Source organism: Culex quinquefasciatus, chromosome 1 (genome assembly GCF_015732765.1).
Source record: "Culex quinquefasciatus strain JHB chromosome 1, VPISU_Cqui_1.0_pri_paternal, whole genome shotgun sequence".
Lineage (NCBI taxonomy): Eukaryota > Metazoa > Arthropoda > Insecta > Diptera > Culicidae > Culex > Culex quinquefasciatus.
The window spans coordinates 80563020-80586209 of NC_051861.1; the positions used below are offsets into that span (position 1 = coordinate 80563020).

At 36.9% G+C, this 23190-nt stretch overlaps 1 protein-coding gene across 7 annotated transcripts in view; it reads left to right on the forward strand.

The window, feature by feature from the left end:
- LOC6046401 overlaps positions 1–23190 on the forward strand; it is a 213409-nt gene that overhangs the window by 28197 nt on the left and 162022 nt on the right. For 5 of the 7 annotated variants that reach the window (XR_005276524.1, XR_005276525.1, XR_005276526.1 and 2 more), the window contains exon 2: positions 390–1583. Coding sequence is in view for 2 of the 7 variants with exons in the window: in XM_038248400.1 (XP_038104328.1) it covers positions 807–1583 (777 nt within the window). In the remaining 5 variants the exon portion in view is untranslated. The remainder of the gene's footprint in view (positions 1–389; positions 1584–23190) is intronic. The other 2 variants (XR_005276527.1, XR_005276528.1) reach the window with 2 other exon arrangements.

Consider the following 23190-nt stretch of genomic DNA (forward strand, 5'->3'; position numbering starts at 1 on the left):
AAACCCTCCATAAAATCCGAGTCTTCAAAGCAAAAACAAAGACCCCAAAATAAAATTCTACAATTTCAATTATCTAAAGTCTACAAATCTTAAACTCCAAAATCTATAGACTTCAAATCTTAAGTCTCCAAGCTAAGGTGTAACAATCTTAAGTAAAATTAATAAGTAAACAAATCCTAAATCTTCGAAATTATATATTATTTATGTCCAAATATCAATTCCAAATCTTATTCCTTAAAATCTAAAGTCTCCAAACATTAAACCGACAAACCTGCGTCTGATAAGCTTAAGTCAAAGTCTCCAAAAATTTAATTCCAAAGTCATAAGTCTCCAAAAGCTTGTGTTTACAAATATTAATTAATGATTTTCTATATTTTTTTTCTTTTCAGGCATCTCCAATCTAAATTCTTGTCATAATCGGTCAAACCCATCAAAATTTAAGGAAAGCCAAAATTCACATAATTGTCCCAAGTGCAGTTCGCAAGTGCCCCAGGAAGAAAATCCAGTTGTGCCAGTTGTGTAATCTTTAAAAAGAAGAAGAATTTCTCCAAACCCACAAAATGTCCTCCCGACTCCAACACCCGGAAGATCTGGAGCTGCTGGGTGCCGCGACATCCTGCACGTGAAGCGATCCGATCCCGTGTGAATGCCCCTCCGGCGGAAGCGTAAACGCAAAATCGTCAACTTGATCCCTCAATCGGTAGTACCTAGTAGTAGTAGTAGTAGTGCAGTAGTGCAAGGGTAGTAGTGCCATCGCGACCGCAGTAGTGTTTTAGTGCCCAAAGCTGGATCGCTTGCAGCGCGTCATGTTCCTGCTGGGCTGGGCGCTGGCCCTGGGCCTGGTGGACACCACGAGTCCGCTGAGCGTGGTCCAGCAGCCGCAGCAGCATCACCAGCATCCGGTTCCGGTACCGGCGGGCGGAAGCTTTCCCGCGTCCGGAATCGGCAGCCCGAACGGGTTGATCATCGAAGATTCGCCGATCGCCCCGTCCTCCCAGTACATCGTATCGAAGGACCAGTGGAACGGCGGGGGTGCCGCGGCGGCCGCTGCCGGTGCTGCTCACGGTCACGGCCACGGTGGCCACTCGTCGCAGGCCGGCTCCTCGAGCGGATCCTCCTCCGGTGGTGGTGGTGGTGGTGAGGAGAACCCTCGCCGGTCCCGGCTCGTTCCCGGTCCTAACGATACGTTCCGTTCTCTTGTCCCAGGGATGGCCAACGGTGGCGGTGGGGCGGCCTCCGGTGGCTCCTCGGACTCGGCCCATCCGTTCAGCACCTTCTTCGACATCTCGCAGTGGACGCTGATGGAGTGCTTTTCGCTCCGGAGGACCCAACATCTGTACTACCAGCTGGGGAATGGGTTGTTCCTGTTGGCGTTCCTGGCGCCGAACGCACCCTTTGGGATGTTGTGGCTGCGGTGCGTCGTCATTGCGGGCTGCGTCCTGCTCATCATCTGGGGTTGGCAGGTGGAGTGCACCGTCGATGTGGTCGTGTGGGCGAGTTTGTTCCTGGCGGTGAACGCGATCTACGTGGGGGCGCTGCTGTGCAAGCTGAGGCCGGTCAAGTTCGAGAAGGAGATTGAAGCGGTAAGTTTCATCGTAATTTTCATTTAATTGATCTCTGGTACTTTGAACGCAAATATTGTTCAGTATTAAAATAAATACAAAAAAAAATACAAAAATACAAAAACTCAAAATTACAAAAATGCAAAAATACAAAAATACAAAAATACAAAAATACAAAAATACAAAAATACAAAAATACAAAAATACAAAAATACAAAAATACAAAAATACAAAAATACAAAAATACAAAAATACAAAAATACAAAAATACAAAAATACAAAAATACAAAAATACAAAAATACAAAAATACAAAAATACAAAAATCTGGGTGATGAATAGAGAGAATGCGCAACGTGATTTTCGAATGATCCCACTTTGTTTACATCTAGCACGCTCAACCAAACCACAATCAACCAAACCACAATCTAGCATGACTTTTTTCTTAATGATAAATGAGCTGTTTTATAATCAGTATTATGTATTTTTACTGTCTAGTTTTTGACATTAATTGCTGGAAAATTGTGTGTGTTCTCAAGTTTTGATCGATTAGGCGGGATTTTTCATTATTACGGGTGACGAAGAACTGCGACGAGAGTGTCATTCTGAGATGTCGCAGATAAATTCCCAGACTGATTTTGAAATCCTGCAGATCTTCCTGGTCCAGTAAATAAACATCGCTAATTCTAGTGAAACTGATCCAACAAACAGAAAATATTTTCACTAAACCAGTAGGTTTTCAACGATAAAGACAGCTTCTGGATGGATACAACCGCATAGACTCCATAAACAACTTCTATTCATTATTTTAAAAAAAATACGTTTTCGCCTTCAATTTTCTTAAGTTTTCTCGACTTCAACTTCATGTCCTTAAAAGCCACACATTTTTCATTTTTGTTAAAAAAAACAACAATTTTTAATGATCAATAGCAATACTCTCTTCTTTTGGCGAACAGTAAATTGGTTCCACTTTGACAGTTCAAAATTGAGGCTGTTTTGCGAACCACTATTCAGCACCCAGCTAAAAATCTACGAAAATTTTAAAAATTCTTCAAAAATTCGACAAAAATTCGACAAAAATTCTACAAAAATTCTACAAAAATTTTCAAAAATTCTACAAAAAATCCACAAAAATTCTTCAAAGATTCTACAATAAATCTACGAAAATTCTACAAGAATTCTACAAAAATTCTTCAAGAATTCTACAAAAATTCTTCAAGAATTCTACAAAAATTCTACAAAAATTCTACAAAAACTCTACAAGAATTCTACAAAAGGCTTTCAAGAATTCTGAAAAAAATCTACAAAAAATAACCAAAATTCTGAAAAATGTACAAAAAATTCTACAAAAAATTACAAAAATTCTTCAAAAATACTACAACATTCTACAAAAATTCTACAAAAATTCTACAATTTTTTTTCAAAAGTTCTACAAAAGTTTTACACCCAAAGGAAAAATATATCTCAAAATCTGCAACAGTGGATTTGCTGCAGAAAATGTCATATTTTATAACATTTTTTGCAGCAAGCCCCTAGATCATTTTTGCCCGCGTGTAAACATTTCAGCGATCTGCAGTTCTCACCAACACATATAAGGCTGGCCCGTCCCCGAGCAACACTCCAAAGAGAAGCATATGTTGGTGCTCTTTCACTCACTTTTCATCAAGCGTCCATGGCGCGGTGGTAGCGTGTCGGATCAATAACCAAGAAGTTAGTGGTTCAATCCTCGTTCTTTAAAGGGATTTTTTTTTGTGAAATACAACCAAAAAGCCGTCGGTAATGTCGATAATTGTCGGTAACGGGCAAAACTGTCATACCCCTATATTGCAAAAAATGCATGAGGACAGTTTTCATGCAGATTCTGATATACTTTCATGCCGCCATGCATCACAATCATGCGACTGCCAGTTGGGTGTACCAAAAAAACCACAAAAATTCTACAAAAATTCCATAAAAGTTCCACAAAAATTCTACAAAAACTCTAAAAAAATTCTACAAACGATCTCGAAAGATGTACAAAAAATTTACAAAAATTCTACAAAAAAAACAATGTTTCTCAAAATTCTTAAAAGCAACCAACTTAAATAAATTAACGCAATTCATACAATCAAGTACGCGATACTTGCCACAATAACTTCTCCGAGTTCAACGACACCTCTCCCCACGGGACAAGTAATTACCGGACCACTTTTGTTGCCATCCGGGTCGGCGTCAACGTCAAAGTCCCAACCATCGCCATCGTTCTAAAGCACCTTCTTCGTGTGCCCGCTTCGCTCCCAAGTGGGTGGAAATGATCTAAATTGCTGAATTCAATTTAGAACCAAACTCAAAACAGCGCACAATGATAACAACCAACTGTGGCAAGAAAAAAAAAATATCACGATCGTGGGAGTTTCCCAGAACTCATTGTTTGGCGCGTCTTCTCCTTAAAAACTTCCACCCAGAACTTGACTCGAGCTCCGACTTGCCAGGCCAATTTGTTAGTCTAATTGAGCTCCGCCAACCCCTCGCAAAAAAGATCTTGATACCCAACCAAAGATATACATCACTCGTGGACTTTGTCTTCCACGTAGATTCTTGGAGTTTATTTTGCTTTCCACCGAGTCAAGAACGTCTCAATTGAGTTGTTTACGATTTTTTTTTTTCGTTTAAAAACCGCCCACCTTCTAGCAACAAAAACGTCAAGAAGAACTTGAATTCATTCTTCAAACGACGGAAAGCTGCACAAATATTGTGCACTCATTCATGATAATCCTTCTTCTCTCCATTTTGCATTGTTTTTATTTCGCGAAAAGCTCGATTATTCGATGAGCTTTGGCGCGCACGTGCCACGCCCTCCTCTTGGAGGAAAAAGTTTAAAGCTGTTTATGAATTTAAAATGAGTGCAATTTAATTTGACGCGATTGTGCGGAAAATATCGGATGCTGGATTAAGTTTATGTTTTTAAATTTGGACTGAATAATTTGTATGAAGAATCCAAGAAACTTGTTGTTCTTTAAGATCTTAATAGTTTTCGAAAGTTTTTTTTTTATTTTATCTACCTTTGGAAATTCTACAAAACTTACACATCTTCAAATCAGTTCATTAGACCAATGATCATTAATTTTCTCAATCCTTTTAATCTGATTGTAATCACTAATACAATTACTCAATTACGACATCATCCAACTATCAGCACTGATCATGGTCAACCCCCCTTCCACCAAACAAAAGTCAATAGTACCGGCGGGTCCACCGTACAGTCCCATAGCATTGCAATGCAAACAACTCGTCGCACGAGCGATTCCAGAAACGATTACCGAGTCGAGAGTTCCCTTTCACTTGGCGAGTTACCGAACTCACCGACGACACTTGAATCGTTGATGAGCATCAGTAGGCTGCCGCCAAGAATTCCTTTCAACTGATTCGGGTGCATCTTTCTGGGACAACCCGCCCCGTCGTATTTCAACGAGCAAACCAAGTGCACCCTTAACCACCGGTATTTTGGTAGCACATTTCCGAGCCAAAACCACCATTAGGTCACCGAAATAAACACATGCTGGCAGCACTGCGGGAAGCTGCAATTTGTGGTTCTGCTTGAAGGGGGGAGGTCACAGGTTACGTAACGAGTTAATTAAAATGACATTTTTGTTTTGAAAAATGCGCTACGAAGAAATTTTTTTTTGCGTTACGTAATACTCAAAAGACCCCTTTTCCTAGTTGTTGGATGCAAGCGGCCAACTAAAACAGAAAAAAGTTAAAAGCAAGTGCCGGAAAAGTGTTCGTGTCGGTTTTCTTTTAGGCTTCTGAAGTGCAAAAAATTGAGAGGTTCGTTCCATTTTTAAAACACAGACTCCAGAACCGCCGTGGCAAGAAGTTGACCTCATTTGGAATTCTGGACCTGCGGGCGTGAGAGCACAACCACCAGTTGGTGGAGAAAAGAAGCTGGTTCTGGGGCTCTTTTTGCTGTGGTGAGGTTGTCCCACCCTCTCCGAAGGGGTTCTCTGGCACATGAATCATTTTCCGATTTGGGCCCCGGAACTTACGGAAGGACGTGCTGTGAATGTTGGTTGTTCATGCCCGATGAGAGAGTTGTCCTTTGGGGGAGCTTACCTGTTGGGACGAGGGTGATGAGAGGGCGTTGATGACCATGCGTTTGATATTGGTCAAATCGAATTTGGCATCCTGCATTTCATTCAGTTAGATTTCAATCGTTTTTAGAAAGATTTTAAAAATGAATTATCGACCATTATCAGAGATAATATTATCGCCGATAGAATTATCGGAGTAACGATAGCGATAGATTATCGTTATCGTCGCGATGATCGTTATCGTTATCGAGCCTCGATAATTTTATCGTTTACAACCTTGGATTTTATACCGGTTCCTCTGTGATAAAGGCAAAAGCTCTTATAACCCGAATATCGCTACAAAACACCTCAATTCCGAAGCACAACAGTGATTGATGACTTCCTTCGACTAACTCCGGCCCAATTCGACCGTGAACTCCGCACACGAAAGAATAACACTTCCCTCTATCTTTCTTCTCTCTCAACTATAATAACTCACAACACCAAATTCTTCCACACTCAAACGGCTTGTGATAGGTCAGGTTCTCAACCAGACCGCCACCGTCGACGACTGTCAGTCAGCGGCGTATCGGTACAAACCGCTTCGACACGTCTCCAACCTTAACGCTTCTCAACCTGAAAACGACTCCAAGATCGTTAAGCTAAGGTTGGAAATGTTCAAGACAATTTCTTCGTAGTTATCGCCAACCTTAAACCTCTACCCACCTTGATTAGGTACCGTGGCAGCTGACCATATCGAACCGTCGTCGTCGTCGTCGTACGGAACGGAAGTACCCGTTTTGCGGACCTGCTGCAGCACACCTCTCCATCAATGGATGGACGGGGCCGGACTTGCTGTGTTTTGCGGTCGATAATCACTCAGCACAGTCGTCGCAACCAAGTCTGGTGAACTACCTAGACGTGGAACGCAGAACCTCTAGTCTTGGAAGGAGGTGAAAATTTTGATTTTGTTTGAAGAAACTGTCAAAACAGAGAGTGAGAAAAGAAAATGTTTCTCTCAATCTTGTAAACGAACTGTCAAAACAACCAATTTTCCCAAATAGAGTCAAGTTAATAATTAAGAGTTAATCAAAATTGTTGCAACCTTCCATCAAACGACCTTGGTTGTTTTGACAGTTCCACTGCTCGCGTCTCCTTGAACGCTTAGAGGTTCCCCACGTCAGACGCTGTGGACGACAGACCAACCTCGATCATAGCTAGGCCGGAACGACGTGCTCTTCCTCGAGCCGGCGGTGGGAGTCCCGCCGATAATACGTAGAAAAGTAGCGGTTAAACATCAGCTATCGTTAGGGTTTGGCGTAGAAGAAGATTGCGAAGAAGCTGGGCTGGGTAGTAAATTATAGACCTTATTGATTGATTACACAGTAGAGAGTGTATAGTGTAGAAGCGAGAGAGAGGAAGGGAAGATCTGGCCGGTTTGCCGGAGTAAACGGATCGAGGTCCGGACATTACGGTAATGTTTGTCTCGGATGGTTAGATAGATTGTGAAAGTAAGGGAGACTGAACTAGTTCAGTAAGTTCAAGGTCATAATGGAGGGTTAAATTAAATCTTAGTTTTTCATAGTTACTTTAGGGTTGGATCCAGAGATCCAGGGTTGAAATAATGAATTTGATTTTAACTCAATTATTTACAGAAAAGCATAAAATAATCTTCTTCTAAAATTTTTGTTTTCGTCAAATCTTTCATTTTTAAAAATAAATGTTGCAAAACAACTCTGCTTGAGTAAATTTGTAAATTTTCAAAATTTACAAAATTTACAAAATTTACAAAATTTACAAAATTTACAAAATTTACAAAATTTACAAAATTTACAAAATTTATAAAATTTACAAAATTTACAAAATTTACAAAATTTACAAAATTTACAAAATTTACAAAATTTACAAAATTTACAAAATTTACAAAATTTACAAAATTTACAAAATTTACAAAATTTACAAAATTTACAAAATTTACAAAATTTACAAAATTTACAAAATTTACAAAATTTACAAAATTTACAAAATTTACAAAATTTACAAAATTTACAAAATTTACAAAATTTACAAAATTTACAAAATTTACAAAATTTACAAAATTTACAAAATTTACAAAATTACAAAATTTACAAAATTTACAAAATTTACAAAATTTACAAAATTTACAAATTTACAAAATTTACAAAATTTACAAAATTTACAAAATTTACAAAATTTACAAAATTTACAAAATTTACAAAATTTACAAAATTTACAAAATTTACAAAATTTACAAAATTTACAAAATTTACAAAATTTACAAAATTTACAAAATTTACAAAATTTACAAAATTTACAAAATTTACAAAATTTACAAAATTTACAAAATTTACAAAATTTACAAAATTTACAAAATTTACAAAATTTACAAAATTTACAAAATTTACAAAATTTACAAAATTTACAAAATTTACAAAATTTACAAAATTTACAAAATTTACAAAATTTACAAAATTTACAAAATTTACAAAATTTACAAAATTTACAAAATTTACAAAATTTACAAAATTTACAAAATTTACAAAATTTACAAAATTTACAAAATTTACAAAATTTACAAAATTTGTAAAATTTATATAATTTACAAAATTTACAAAACTTACAAAATTTACAAAATTTACAAAATTTACAAAATTTACAAAATTTACAAAATTTACAAAATTTACAAAATTTACAAAATTTACAAAATTTACAAAATTTACAAAATTTACAAAATTTTCAAAATTTACAAAATTTAAAAAATTTACAAAATTTACAAAATTTCAATTTCAAATTCCCATAATTTTCATTAAATCTCGTAATTGACCAATATCCCATGACTTGAGCTTTTTGATTCAAAATCAATTTAGTTATTATTGAATGCTTATTTTAAAATAACTTGATATGGTTGAATTTATCGATTTTTGAAAGATTTTAAAAATGAGTTATAGACCATTATCGGCGAAAAGATTATCGCCGATAGAATTATCGCCATCGTCTCGATCACATAAAATCAGACATCGACCTAAAATTCGTTAAACAAAATATTTTTTTTTATTTTTCTTCAGAAGATGCCAACATTTTACTCATCTCAACCTTGAAACAGGAAAAAATGCGCAACTGCAACAATTTGCTGCGAAGCATTTTCCCGACATTTCACCAAATCGGAAAATTCTTTGGCTGTCATCAAAAAAAGAAGGAGCAAAATACTTTTCCTCCCATCTTTTGCCATTTCGCTTTCCATGCCAAAGTAAATACCATTCCACTTTATTGCTGTTGCTGCCGTTTCTGCGAAATGCCAAGAACTTTCCATTTCCACTCCAGCTGGTAAACCTAATAGACTCTGTCAAATTGATAACTTCACTGCAGCGGAATCTTTTATTTTTGCAAAGTTCCCACAAGTCCATGTTTTGTATGAATGTCACACAATGCTGGTGCTACTGGTCCTACTGCCTCGTTAATCATTAACAAACTTACTTTTTTTTGCTTCCAAATACATTATTCCCATCACAGTCGTTACTAGTGTTTCTTGGCTTTTAAAAAAGGGGTAATTCATCGCCGATACGTGACCGAAACTGGACAAAACGAACGTGACCAGCTTTTAGGCGCTGGATTTCATCGGAACTTTGTACTCTTTTTTTTTGTTTCATCGCATATTCCGCCAACGTACGGGGTTCAAATTTAATCGAATTAGGTCTTCTCACGACTTTTGATTTAGCGTGTAGGTGTTAGATTTAGTCCAGATCGGAACGACCCCTATGGAGATCAACGCAAATTAATAGCCACCAACGCACCAAGGCCGCACCTCAAGTCATCAAATGGTTATGAGTTTGACGCGCCATTGGTTTCATACTAACCGGGCTGGCTGGCAACTCTGGCGGCAACCTTCAGCCATCCTACACGTGGCGGCTCAATTAAGGCATTGCACCTTCCCTGCTCTGATGTGGTTTACTCAAGTAGGTGGCAGCAGCAGGTTGGGGCAATTCCACGGATTGCTAGATTGAAATTATAGATCATCATCAACTTACGCTGGAAATCCACCGCACTTTTGCGGTTGACGTTTTACACTCTTAAAAAATTTTTGAAAGATTTTTGTAAATTTGAAAACTTTATGTTGATATTTGATTGATTTTTTTTTAATAAAAATAGCAAACAAATCTACCCAACCTCAAATTGCAGTGTACTGCACAAACCCTGTGATCTACAGATTACCGCGAACTAAAAAACTCTCTGGCCAAGGTAGGCAGTAGCAAGGCATAACAGTCTAAACAACATCCAATTTTGCTGGATGCTGGTAGAAAGACCCAACCAGACTCTTAATCACGTCAAATCGAATTAGGAACGCTGATTGGCCACAGCCACAGTAAACGTACCATGGTGGAGATCAAACTGAGGCTCCACGACCTTCCCGGCCATTAAACGTGGAAACCCCCACCGCGTGCTGCGATGGAATTCGATGGTTGAAGTGAATTGGGTATTAATTAAATTGAATTAATTTGGCTTGCGTTTAGCAGTAGGTAAGGGAAGAGTTGTAAGTCAAGTGGGTACAGTGTTTGCTTCTTCTGTAGCTTATTTCTGGTTCAAATGCATGAAAAAATTCTGGTTCAAATGTATGAAATAACATAATTAAAATTTAATTTTAAGATGATAGAACAAGATTTTTTTTAGAGATATCTCTTGGCACGTTTTCACAAGTCCTGTGTGCTGTTTATTTGAATAAAACATTACTGCCTACGGATTTTCAATGTCAAAAGTAGTTATCATCAGCATTTCCATACAAGATTCCATACAATTTTGTTTTTGACTGCAGGTCATACAAAAAGGGCATGTGGTTCTTCGAAATTTGGAATCTAGAGTAGGAAATCGATGATCGAACTTTTTTTGTATTTTTTAATCCGGCTGAAACTTTTTTGGTGCCTTCGGTATTCCCAAAGAAGCCATTTTGCATCATTAGTTTGTCCATATAATTTTCCATACAAATTTGGCAGCTGCCCATACAAAAATGATTCATGAAAATTCAAAAATCTGCACCTTTTGAAGGAATTTTTTGATCGATTTGGTGTCTTCGGCAAAGTTGTAGGTAGGTAAGGTATGGACTACACTGAAAAATACACGGTAAAAAAATTTGGTGCTTTTTGATATAACTTTTATCACTAAAACTTGATTTCAGGGTTGTTAAAATATCAAAATATCAGCTCTCAGCAACTACGACTGAATATTCATGCCTCAAATACAACTGCACTTCTCTCCTTATTGAAACTCTCAGCGCCGAACATAACCGAACACGTTTTCGTGTTTACACACTCGCGATTGACATTTTGATTTCCTCTCTCATTCCCGCTTCCACGATCATCCTACTGCAACAGCGTTTTACCACAGCGCAGAGTCGAGGAAAGGGAAAAGGGAGATAATCAATTGATAGCTTTTTATAACTCATTTGCAACACTGCTTGATTTGCAAAAAAAAAACACTATTTTTATTTTTTTTATTTTCTGATTTGTTTTAGGGAACATCAAATGCCAACTTTTCAGAAATATCCAGAATGGGCAAAAAATCATTGACAGAGTTATGAATTTTTTAATCATTACCATTTAAAAAAAAAACGAAATATTGGTTGCAAAAATTTTTCAACTTCAAAAGTGCACCGTTTTCAAGTTAAAGCAATTCTGTCTGTTATTCATTTTTTTAAATTAATGCCCACGTTTGCCCACTTTCGAAAAAAAATAATTTTGAAAAGCTGAGCAAATTCTCTATATTTTTCTTTTCTGAACTTTGTTGATACGACCCTTAGTTGCTGAGTTATTGCCATGCAAAGGTCTAAGTCTCACCCCAACAAACCACCATTTACTAATGTCTATATCTCAGCAACTTATGGTCCGACTTTCAATGTTAAAATATGAAACATTCGTAAAATTTTCCGATCTTTTCGAAAACAATATTTTCAATTTTTTTAAATCAAGACTAACATTTCAAAAGGACCAAACATGCAATATTACGCCCTTTTAAATGTTAGTCCTGATTTAAAATTTTGAAAATATTGATGTTGTTGCAAATTTGATTTTACATCGAAAAATGAAATTGATGAATTTTTGCGACCAGTATTTCCATTTTTTGAAAAAATCAGTACTAATTCAAAAAATCATAACTCGATCAAAGATTTTTTGCCCATACTGGAAATTTATGAAAAGTTGGCATTTTATGTCCCCTTAAACGTATCTGAACATGAAAAAAATTAAAAATACCGTCAGTGGGTGTGACATTGAGTCTAGGGGGTGAGATTGGGTCAAAGTGATTTTTGACGGATTTTACCATTTCTCAGGTTCTTCTCAATGAAAATGAATTCTGTTGAAAGGGTTGTGTAGGGGACATCTTAAGATGACTTCGCTGAAAAAATCTCGTTCCTAGAACAAATCCTGTTATTTTGGCAGCTGTCTATAGTTGGGGTACGTTTTTGGCCAAAAATTACCTCTCGAAAAATCATTTTTCTAATATTTTTGTTAGAATTGCTCGAAAACTACCCAAATGTTTGAAAATCTCCACTACAAACATTGTAGCGTGTCAATACGATTCCCTCGAACAAGAAACACTGTTGGATGACTTGTTTTTACCATATCGTTGTATTTGAGCATCATTTTAGTTTCATTTGACCCAATGTCACCCCCTCTAAGGGGTGAGATTGGGTCAATTTTTCAAACAATAGGCATTTAAGTAGTGTTCATCAAAATCAACCATATTTTGAGAAAATGTTAGTAAACTATCTAAGAACAAATCTACGTTGAAAGATTTTCGATGTTATTTAAATTGTTTTTGTTATTAAGAAAATACGAGAGGTGTATCGTTTTTTGACCCATAGTCACCCCCACTGACGGTAGTGTTTTTTTGCAAATCATGTTTTAGTGACAAAAATGAAATAAAAAATCACACGATCAAAAAATCATTCTAAAGATACAGATTTTTGAATTTTAATACATCATATTTGTATGGACAGTTGCCAAATTTGTATGGAAAATTATATGGACAAATTAATGATGCAAAATGGCTTCTTTGGGCATACCAAAGGCACCAAAAAAGTTTTAGCCGGTAAAAAAATGCAAAAATTAAAATTAATTAAAATGACCGATTTCGTAGAGAACTGCTAATATGCGACATTTATGCGATCAGAGACAGTTAGGTAGTGCTTACAAATTTATTTACAACAAATTTGAACTATTTTGATGTTCAGACTTTTGCAGGATTGGGTCCGTTTGAAAATTTCGGAATAAGAAGAAAACAACTTTTTTGGTTGCTGTGTACCCTTTAATTACATTGAATTATTTTTGATTTTTATTTTTTTCGGAAAAATACACGATTTTTCCAAAAAATCATTTTATTGTAATTTGTAATGTTACACCTTTTTGCCTTTCTTACTAAAGAAAGGTATAGGTTTTACTTTAAGGCTGGACGTCATATCCATCTTCGTAATTATGTCGATTCAGCATGAATTGTAATCGGAAAAATCGTCAAAAAATCACACTGTATCGATTTTTGACGCTCTATCGATTCACATTGACAAAACTCGTCTATCTCCAATCCTCGAATTTTGAGAAAATAAATTCCGTGGAGGTCGAATGATGTTCGTATGTGGTAAAATTTTGCAAAATTTTGTGTCGCACCGTTATCAGCTCCCATTTATCCGATTTCGATTCTTCTGAATGCAGAAGAAAGCTAGTGTGCTGAAGCTGGGCGAGTTGCCGCGCAAATTTCGAGATATCCATCTGTTTTCGGATGTGGACAGACTTTTCAACAAAACACACAGTTTTCAAATAAAAATATGGTAAAAAATTTTCATTTTCATACCTTTTATTTAACTCAAAAATTGCATTTTTAAATATTAGTCGTGCTTTGGATTTTAATTTTTTTTTTCAAAGATGTGAGACAATTCACAAAATTTTAATTTTTTGACATTGAAAATTGGATGATGGATGAGGGATAGATTGATATCATAGATTGAAAAATTAGGGCTATTTGTGAAACAAATATTTATAATTTATTTTTTCTTATTTTCATTGTTTGAAATTTCCATATACCAGCAACCTAAGATTGGATCGACAATGTTAGAAAAATAAAGATGTAGAAAATTTAGAAATCAGCCTTTTGATAACATTTATTTCAGAGACAGGCGAGGATAAACACATTTTTATTTGAGAAAGACAATTTTTCGAAAATTACATACTGAAATTTGTTACAGCTTGTAAACGGTGATCTTAATCTAAATTTCACGAATGTTTTTTTTTTGTTGCCAATTTTTTTTTGTTATTCTTTAAAAAACGCCATTTTAATTAAAATCTATATAACTTGGCTGAAATAAAACCGGTCCAAAGTGTTCACTTTAAGTCCACTAAAACATATCAACAAATGAAAAAAAAAAAAAAAACGAAACGAGTTTTGGTAGAAAAATGTGACATAAAAACAAGCAAAATTGGATTTTTTCCGTCTACTCATTTGTTTCTGAAAAGTCCTAATCATAACCTGCATTTTTTCCTAAAATACTCAATGTTTTAGAAACTCCTTCTCAAAATACGGTTTCTCGTTTTCATAGCACTTTTCTATCTTATCGTATCGATGATTTATTGATGTTGTCTCAAGTATTGTTTTGTACTACACAAAACAATAATTGAGACAAAGTTCAAAAAATATTTTAACTTTTAACCACGACGAAACACATTTTTTATTGTTTTGAAGTGTGGTTTAACATCAAAATTTGACTGAACCCCACGATTTTTCACTGTCTCACGTCCTGTTTTTTTTTCGAAAATACATCGGTTTTAAAATTATAAATGTTGAAAACCCAGGAGTTTAACCAATTTTCGGTGGTTTTTGGCCATTTTTATATGTAAGACGAAGAGTTCAATTTGTTGGGTGGTGACGCGCGGTCAATTATGTGGCATTGTGTGTGAAAAGAAGAGAATTTTATTTCGTGTTTCATCCTGATTGGCTTGCTCAAGTCCTTCCTATATCATCGTTGATCGGGAGGCACGACGTCGTGTGAATTGTTGCATTAAAATAAGTTTAAGTATTACTGTAAATGACTGTAAAAATGTCCTTCCTATATCATCAATTTCGTTTGTAATCGTGATGAAAAATTACATTTATTCAGTATTTAAATACCTGTGCGTGAGTGTTTTGGTGTGCTAATTAGAAAGACCTTCCCATAGCATCGTTGCTCGGAAGGCTCGCCGACGGGTCTGTTATGAAAGTCCTCCCCATAGCGTCGTAGCTCGGGAGGCATCGAAAAGCCAATACCTTATCCTACTAACCCAAAAAAATATTAATCACGTGATGCTTGAAGGAGATGCTGTGGATTCAACGGTCTCAAGCGGTATCAACAAGTATATAGCGAAAAACTATGTGCTTGATGAGTCTGCAACTTCAACTATCGGACTAACATTCCTCCCTTTTGTTGAACTGCAGGCTTCTTGGGAGGGCGCCGGTATTGACCAATAAAGTCGGGGTCTTCAGGGGTTAAACAGTGAACGGATGGTTGGCTCCCACTGATCATTTTTGATTCATTGTTTAACTTCAGCTGATCCGTCAATAACGGAGTAGCAGCTCATTGGCAGTCAACCATGCTCATGCTCATGCTCATGCTCATTTTTATATGTAAGACGAAGAAGAAAATAAAGCTAGTCTAATTTCCCATCATTTTGCCTTCGATTGCAGTTACATACACCCTTCTTAAAATCATTTTCGAGTGCTTGTATGAGCCCAGGATGGCATGTCTACAAATTTTTATTGAATTCGGCATAGAAATGTTCTTTCTAAAATTTCCTGAAATTCTTCTCCGCTTTACAAACGCTTTTTTCGCCTTAAAAAGCACTAAAACTTTCCCGCAGAGTTCTTTGCTGAGTGCCCGACAATCTTTCGTCTAAATCTTCCACTATAGCAGCAGTAAATAAGGACAAAAACGACGGTCGCCATCACGCTAACGGGTAACTCTTGTTATCCTTAATGGTTTTGGGGCTTATCTTGTTATCATTCCGAGAAAGTCTTGTCTCACGGGGAGGGCGCGTTCCCAATGGTAATCCTTCCTGGAAATCGTGGGTTCTAATTCAACCCTGTTTAAGGTGACCGAATGTCGCAGGTTGAAATTAGGTGATTTATGGGCTGTTTGTTTGCCTTTTTTAAGATAGTGAAACCCTTCCTGGGATCACCACCCAATTAGTTCTGAATAAAAGTAGCAATTTGTACGACCCAGCTGCGAAATACCACCCTATTTGTTAAGGGCTAGTAAAATCGATTTATGACACGCGATACACGGCCAACGAAGTCGCGCCAAACTGGTGTGACATATTGGCGCAATTGTACACGGTGGCTATTGTACTGCTCGTTGCAGCGGTGAATCAGAAGAAGGAGCGGGCCCCCGATGGGGAAAGGTGCCCAGGTGGACATCGACAAAGGGACACTATCTACAGTGGAACGTATGACGTAATCGGGCTCGTACCGGCAAAAGTGAGCTAGTAAGGGGGTGAATTGGGGTAAAGTGAACATATATTGTTTATAACTAACAAATTGTGTTAGTAAATTGTATCCAAAAAGCACAAACAAATTTTTATTCAAAAAAGTTGGTAGCATTCACACAATGTTCTAAAATAACAAAGTTTGCTCAACCAATAACAAATTGTGTTCTGATAAGTGTTTGTTGCCATTTTTTTTAGCTCAAACTTTAAGTTAAGTTCGAACAAGTTTTGTTATTTGGACATAATATTACTCAATTTTACAACTAACCATGATTCTTTTGAGCAAATTAACAGGTATAAGCTAACAAATGTTGTTAGATTTACAAAATATACGAGTTCAACAGCAGTTGCACAGTTGTTTCACAGGACTAATTTCACCCCAAGTGGCCCCTCCAAGGTCCAATCAACCGTGCCAGTACAGACGCCTCCGGGTACCCAGGTTCAGGGAAGGAAGTAATAAAAGCCCCGAGAGTGCGACCTTTGAGTGCCGGCATGTTGGCCGTCGGACTATACAGCGGCGAACTATACCCCCCCTTTACATACACACACAGAAAAAAAAAGTTACCAGGTCAACGAGACCTTGGAAATCGTCGTCGTCTTCGTACGGGGAGGGACAATATGGGACAATACGGTGGATTTTGTTCTTTCGGGGTGGGGCACCTACCGGGTACAAGAAACCGGGCGAAACAGTAAAAGTTCCTAACCTACAAAGTGTACTTGGCGCATTATAAGGGTGTTTTGTGCGATAAGGATTTAATGGGGTTCGTATTACCTCTTTCTGTGGAATGGAAAATGGGTTTGGCGAAATTGACTTCGGCTTCGCTGGAAGTTAAGAAGTTAGTTCAGTTTCAGTTCGGTTTCAGCTCAGTTTCAGTCAACTTTCGCGTCAATTATTTGGTTTTGCTTCTAATTGCATCCAGAAAGAAACTAGACACCGGTTGCGGCTGATTAGCAAACACTGTACTCAATAATTCAGCTTTCCTAATGTTCCCATAAATTGTTCCAACCGGCACCTAAATAAATCCTGCCATTACCGCCCCCTCGCCCCAAGTGACCTTCGGAAATTAGTAGAAATTTTCCCTTCCGCCAACATTCCAAAAACGCCCAAAATGGAGACAAACCACATCAGGAAGAACAAGAATGGCCCAGTCCCCTCCACCCAAGTCTCGTAAAGTAATAACAGAGAGGAATTGATTCATTTGTTTATTTTATGACTTGCCTCCGGGCTGTGGCGACGACGACGCCGCACCGTCCTGAATTTTTCCCTCCTCCGGAGAAAACGTCGTCCCTGTTGTTGAAAAGGCCATCGATCTAGACATGGCAATATCTATAGCACGCTTATCTCACTCTCTTGTGCTCAAAACTATGCGTCTGGCGTAGGTTCGTGTAAACATACGTTACCACGTCCTTACATTCTTGTGGTTACAGAAAGGGAAAATCCCACATGGGTTCAAAGGGAACAAAAGTTGTTATTGGCTAACAAGTTTTGTTAGAGTTTTCCGAAATCAACAGAAATTTATTGGAGTCATTTAAATTTAAATTGAAATGCAACTTCAATCAAATATTTGCAAAGAAAACAAAGTTTGCTAAAAAATAACAAATTGTGTTTTTGTTGACTTTTTGCTAACCAACATAATTTATAGAAAAGGATTTTTTGATTCCTCAGTTACGCTTTTCCACCCAAATCCAAACAAGCTTTGATTTATTTTCACAAAATCCACCAACAAACCTTGTTCCTTTTGAGCAAACTCATTCTGCTCGGGGCCGCACAGTTTGCTCAGCCCGGCCAACAACTCTCCATTATTGAGATCGTTCTTCGTCGTTGACGGCATCTGACGACGGTAAACCAACTAGCTTCGTAGCGGTATCACAATGTGGCCAAGGCGCCATAAGCTGCCTTTCTCTCTCACGGTGCTCAAAATACCGTTATTATGAAAAAAATATGCACTCCGAGATTTTGGGGTCTATCGATTCCTCACACCATAGCGCATCTCTGTGCAAAAAATAAAAACATTCGCTGATGTAGTTTTCGAGATACAGCCCTTTTAAGATGTTACATCCGATTTTTAATATTATTGTATTTCTCGAGATACAGCCATTTTAAAATGTTATTTCCGATTTTTTCAAAGAAAATTCATGAAATCAATTTAATTTCAGCACTTTTAAGAATATGCATTTCGAGATAAAGGTGTTTTTTGCTTCATATGACTGTCAACTATCTCTGGGCCAAGTTTCAGAAGGTTTGCTGATGTAGTTCTCGAGATACAGCCATTTTAAAATGTTATTTCCGATTTTTTCAAAGAAAATCCACAAAATCAATACAATTTCAGCACTTTAAAGAATATGCATTTCGAGAACTACATAAGCAAAATCGGAAATAACATTTTAAAATGGCTGTATCTCGAGAACTACATCAGCAAACCTTCTGAAACTTGGCCCAGAGATATTTGACAGCCATATGAAGCAAAAAACATCATTTTCTCGAAATGCATATTCTTTAAAGTGCTGAAATTGTATTGATTGTTTTGGTTTTCTTATTAAAAATCGGATGTAACATCTTAAAAGGGCTGTATCTCGAAAACTACATCAGCGAATGTTTTTATTTTTTGCACAGAGATGCGCTATGGTGTAAGGAATCGATAAACCCCAAAATCTCGGAGTGCATATTTTTTTTTCATAATAACGGTATTTTGAGCACCGTGTCTCTCTCTCTCTCTGCCACTGCTGTCAGAGCGTTGAGCCCTTCCTGTATAGAGTACTTTATCGTCAAACTGGGGACAGTATCTTGCAGGATTCTTGCGGTATCTACCAGTGGAAGAGATCTTGTCAAGTACTGGAAGTATCTGCAGGGATGTTTAGAAATGGGAAGGTTTTTTGAATCTCTTATTTTCTCACTTGATTCAAAAATTTGAAAATAAAGTCAAATAATCGACAAGTATTTGCTTTCATTCACCGCACGGAGAAATATCAGTACCCAAAATCGTGAACAACTGTTCATGAAATTTTGAACCACAAAAAAGGAACTTAGCTCTCGATCAGTCGTTTTTTTTTTCATTCTGCTTTGTGCGCTGATTCGTAGCTTCAAATTCTGTCGATTTTTCTGCATTCTGCTTTGTGCGCTGATTCGTAGCTTCAAATCAAACGATTTTTTCATTCTGCTTTGTGCGGTGGTTCTTCACTCAAATTCAGAAAAAAATAGTGTAGTGTGGTAATTTGTCAAGTTCCCTGCGCTCGTGAGTTTTATTGTGATTTTCTGGAAGTTTAAATTTGTTTTAAGCAAGCAATTTCAAATTAATGTCATTCGCTTCCAGAAAAGTTTCTCCATTTGTTCTGAATTCCCCTTACACATCACTCCAATCACTCACCATCTGCAGCATTAGCACACTCACACCAGCGTTTATTGCCCTGAGTAGCACCACAACAATCGTATCAAGGCAAGGCAAATCTATCCTAACCTTGAAAGGAAAACTTTCATCATTTCCCGTCCCAGCCTTTTCCTCCGTCAACCACCGTGCCTTGTATGCGCTGCAATTTTATCGTTCTTCTGGGGGGAATTCTGACCGTATTAAGCCAGGAACTAATCAAGAGTTATGACCCACCGGGTCGGTACATGGCATAATTTGCATTTTTGGCCGCTCCGAAGATGGTAATCTAGGGCGCAGAAATTTTCGAACACGTGCTGTGGCAATTTCGGTGGCCTTGAAAATTAATTCAGTTCAGTTTGAATTTGTTTGCGAAAAAAAAAAAGACTAAAAAATGACTCTTCTCTATTCATGTGTCACCGGAGCCGGAAAGCGACCGATTACGGATTTGAGCTAGCATTTAGTATTTTGCTTTCATTGAAAACACCACACGTTGGACATCAGAGACTTCCAATTTGAATGCGATAATTAAATCCGGTCACGGACTGGTGAACGAGACTGTCCTAGCCGCTCGAAAACCATTCATCGTTTTTCTGTTTATCCACTGGGCTGGAATCTGGCACTGGTTTCAGTATCCCCATCACCAAGCGCAATCTCGTTCTGGTTCTGCAAAGCTTGACCTCTTTAGGTCGTTCGAAAAGCACCTAGGAGTTTATTGTATGTGTGCCAGCAGCACACAAACACATATAGAAGCAAAAGTTATAATCTGTATACTCTGAGTTAGTGTGTGATTGTACGGACTATACTCTACTACGATTCCAAGAGAGAAAAAGGATATAAACCCTTCCAGGCATAAATTAATTATGAAGAGGGATTTCCTTTAACCGCTGGAAATTAAACCTGAACCCGGAGTCTACCGCATTTGATGACCAGAATCACGTTGAAGCCACACTACGTGTTGTTTTTTTCCTGTTCCAGATTCGAAAAGTCCATTTATTTTCTCAAAAAATACACGTTTCAATTTAAAAACATGGCAAAGGTTTAAAACTTTTTTTGTTTGTTTTTCGATTTTTTTTTCTCCAGAATTTTAAGTACGCCAGCAAAACGGGCCAATTTTGCACAAAAGTTTCTTTGTCATCAAGTTAACAAATCATCACCATTTCAAGCTGCAAATGATTGAAAATCACGTATTGGTTCGAATGATCAAAAAATTAAAGGGGTCGTACCTCCCCTCCATCACGAGATATCTTAAAATGGACCTCGGATTCGGGATCAGAGAGCACAATTACCCCTTAGGACAAAGTCAACTTTTTCCGATTTCGTGTGAATTGACAAAGAATAGCCCACACAAAAATATAAATCTAAAAAAATACACAATTTCAATGGAATTTTTAGTGCAATTAGTTGAAAATAATTTAAAATTCATTCCCGTGCGTTAAGAATGTTAGGACCACTAAAAAAAATATATTAAATTTTAGAAAAAAAACTTTGATGTACAGTACCGCAAATGGTTTTTTTTCTGTTATTTTTATTTTCGTCATATCTTGCATTTTTTTTAAACTAATGGATGCAATTCAATTTTCATTCAAATGTTGAGACTAAAGCTTGTTGCTTATTTTTTTATTTTTAATGCATAAATAAAGTACATGATACAATTGGTCCAAATTTTCTCATAGTTTTACCCAGACGTGCATCTGCACTGGAACTTCAAATTTAGAACTTGCACCAAGTTCAACGCATACTACGCGTTGCACAGTGCTAGTGCTATTAATAAGCACTCCCAAATAGCACGCCAAAGAAATTAGTTTTTTTACTTGTCGTTGGCGCCAGGACAATTGAAACTATCTTCCCTTGTAAAACTACCTTGTAAAACGACCCACAGGTCTTGGAGGGCCCTTTTTGCTTAAAGTTCTTCTAGGCCTTTGACTTCTGAAGGCTGGGATGAGCCCATAAACGGTATTTTCTCTCTCTTTAAACTTTTTATTTTAACTGACAGCGCTAAGAATTGTGGACAATCTTTGATCCGTTTTCTTGATTCTCTGGTCATTTCTCCGCGACAATCTAAAAGAAAAAAAAATCGTGTAATAATCTAAAGAAAAAAAAAAAAACACTTCAGAGAGAATAGAACCATGAACCTTCACATCGAAACCTTGCACGCTTGCGATACACCAAACTTTCCGATGAAAACGAATGAAATTACTCGCATCACTATTTTAATGTTGGTGACCGTTGTTTTCTTGTCAACAAATGGAAAAATCAACTTAATTACCAGTTTAGTTAGAGTGCGAGGGCGAGTGCTATAATCAAAAACGCAGTGCTATCCGTAAAAATAGCACGCGTGCTAACCAAGTGCAGTGCCAATGCATGTCTGGTTTTACCCAAATAGAGCAAACTTAAAAAATATTATAAGTTGGATTATAGTCACATAGAAAATTTTCGAACAAATTGTCGATTTTCATGGGAGGTATATAAATAATTTAAAACATAAATTTTATTTTTTTTGTACTTTTTATAATTTTTTTTAACAAACATTACATTCCATGGCCAAAACAATGTCCTTGATTTTCTCATAGTTCTATTTATGTTAGGCAAAATAAATAAATAATAATTACAAATTTGGTTATGAACAATTGGAAAACTTTCGATAGCCAATTACTTAAAAATAAAAAACTTTTTGTGTTTTATTTTTACACAAGTTCATGAATCATTTTTATATACAAGTTCATGACCAAAATAATTTTCTTGACCAAATATTCCCATAGTGCTGGCCATATTTAGCTAAATATTAAATAGAAACTAATTTGATAATGACGGCTGTGTGTTTTTTAAACAGTTGTATTATCACATTGTCCCGCCCGTGTGGATCAATCGGACCGCGCACTGGACTCACAATCCAGAGGTTGCTGGTTTGAATCCCGCGGCGGGCGCTCTAAAAAATCTTTTTGTAAATATGGGTATCCGGCGCCGTCGCTCTGTGCCGTACTCAAACACTTAGGAGCCCAGGGCGGCAAAGTCCTTGTAGTTAAAAGGAAGAAACTAGTGGTTGGTACTAGCAATGGTGGTCGACAGCTATAAAGTCAACTTCGTTTTTTTGTAATATCACATCCTGGGCAGACGGTAATAACAAAATTCATCTCGGGCAGACGGTAATAACGCAATTCATGCCATTTCAATAACAAATACTTTGAAAATAACCGGAAGTGTTATGGAGTCTTCTTGAAAAATCAATTTTTGGATAAGAGTTTATGCTATCATATCAAAATTTGTTATTGGTCTGATATCGGTTGAAAGCCAAAACAACTTTGGAGTAACTTTTTTTTGTTATGTAAGAATACCTTCAACTGATATTGGGATGATCGGATTAGTTGTTAAAATAACAAAAAATAATAATAAAGATTTGTTCAAATAACAAATCTTGCTATAAATAACAAAATACCATTTTTTCACCGTGTACCGTGCTTGAGTAAACAAATATCGTTACTAGCGCGCATTTTAAACAACCGTCCCCTAACATGACAGTTTTCGTGAGTTGCGCGTATACACCGACAGATGGCAAGTGGACCTCGTCGGAGTACGCCCATCAAATACGCAACTCAAAATTTGCATAGCAAACTTTTTTTTTCGTGACGGCTTTTGTGGCACGCTCACTTCAACAGTTCTAGACTAATATTTGAACGTGGCATATCTCTAAACAAGTTTTTAAAG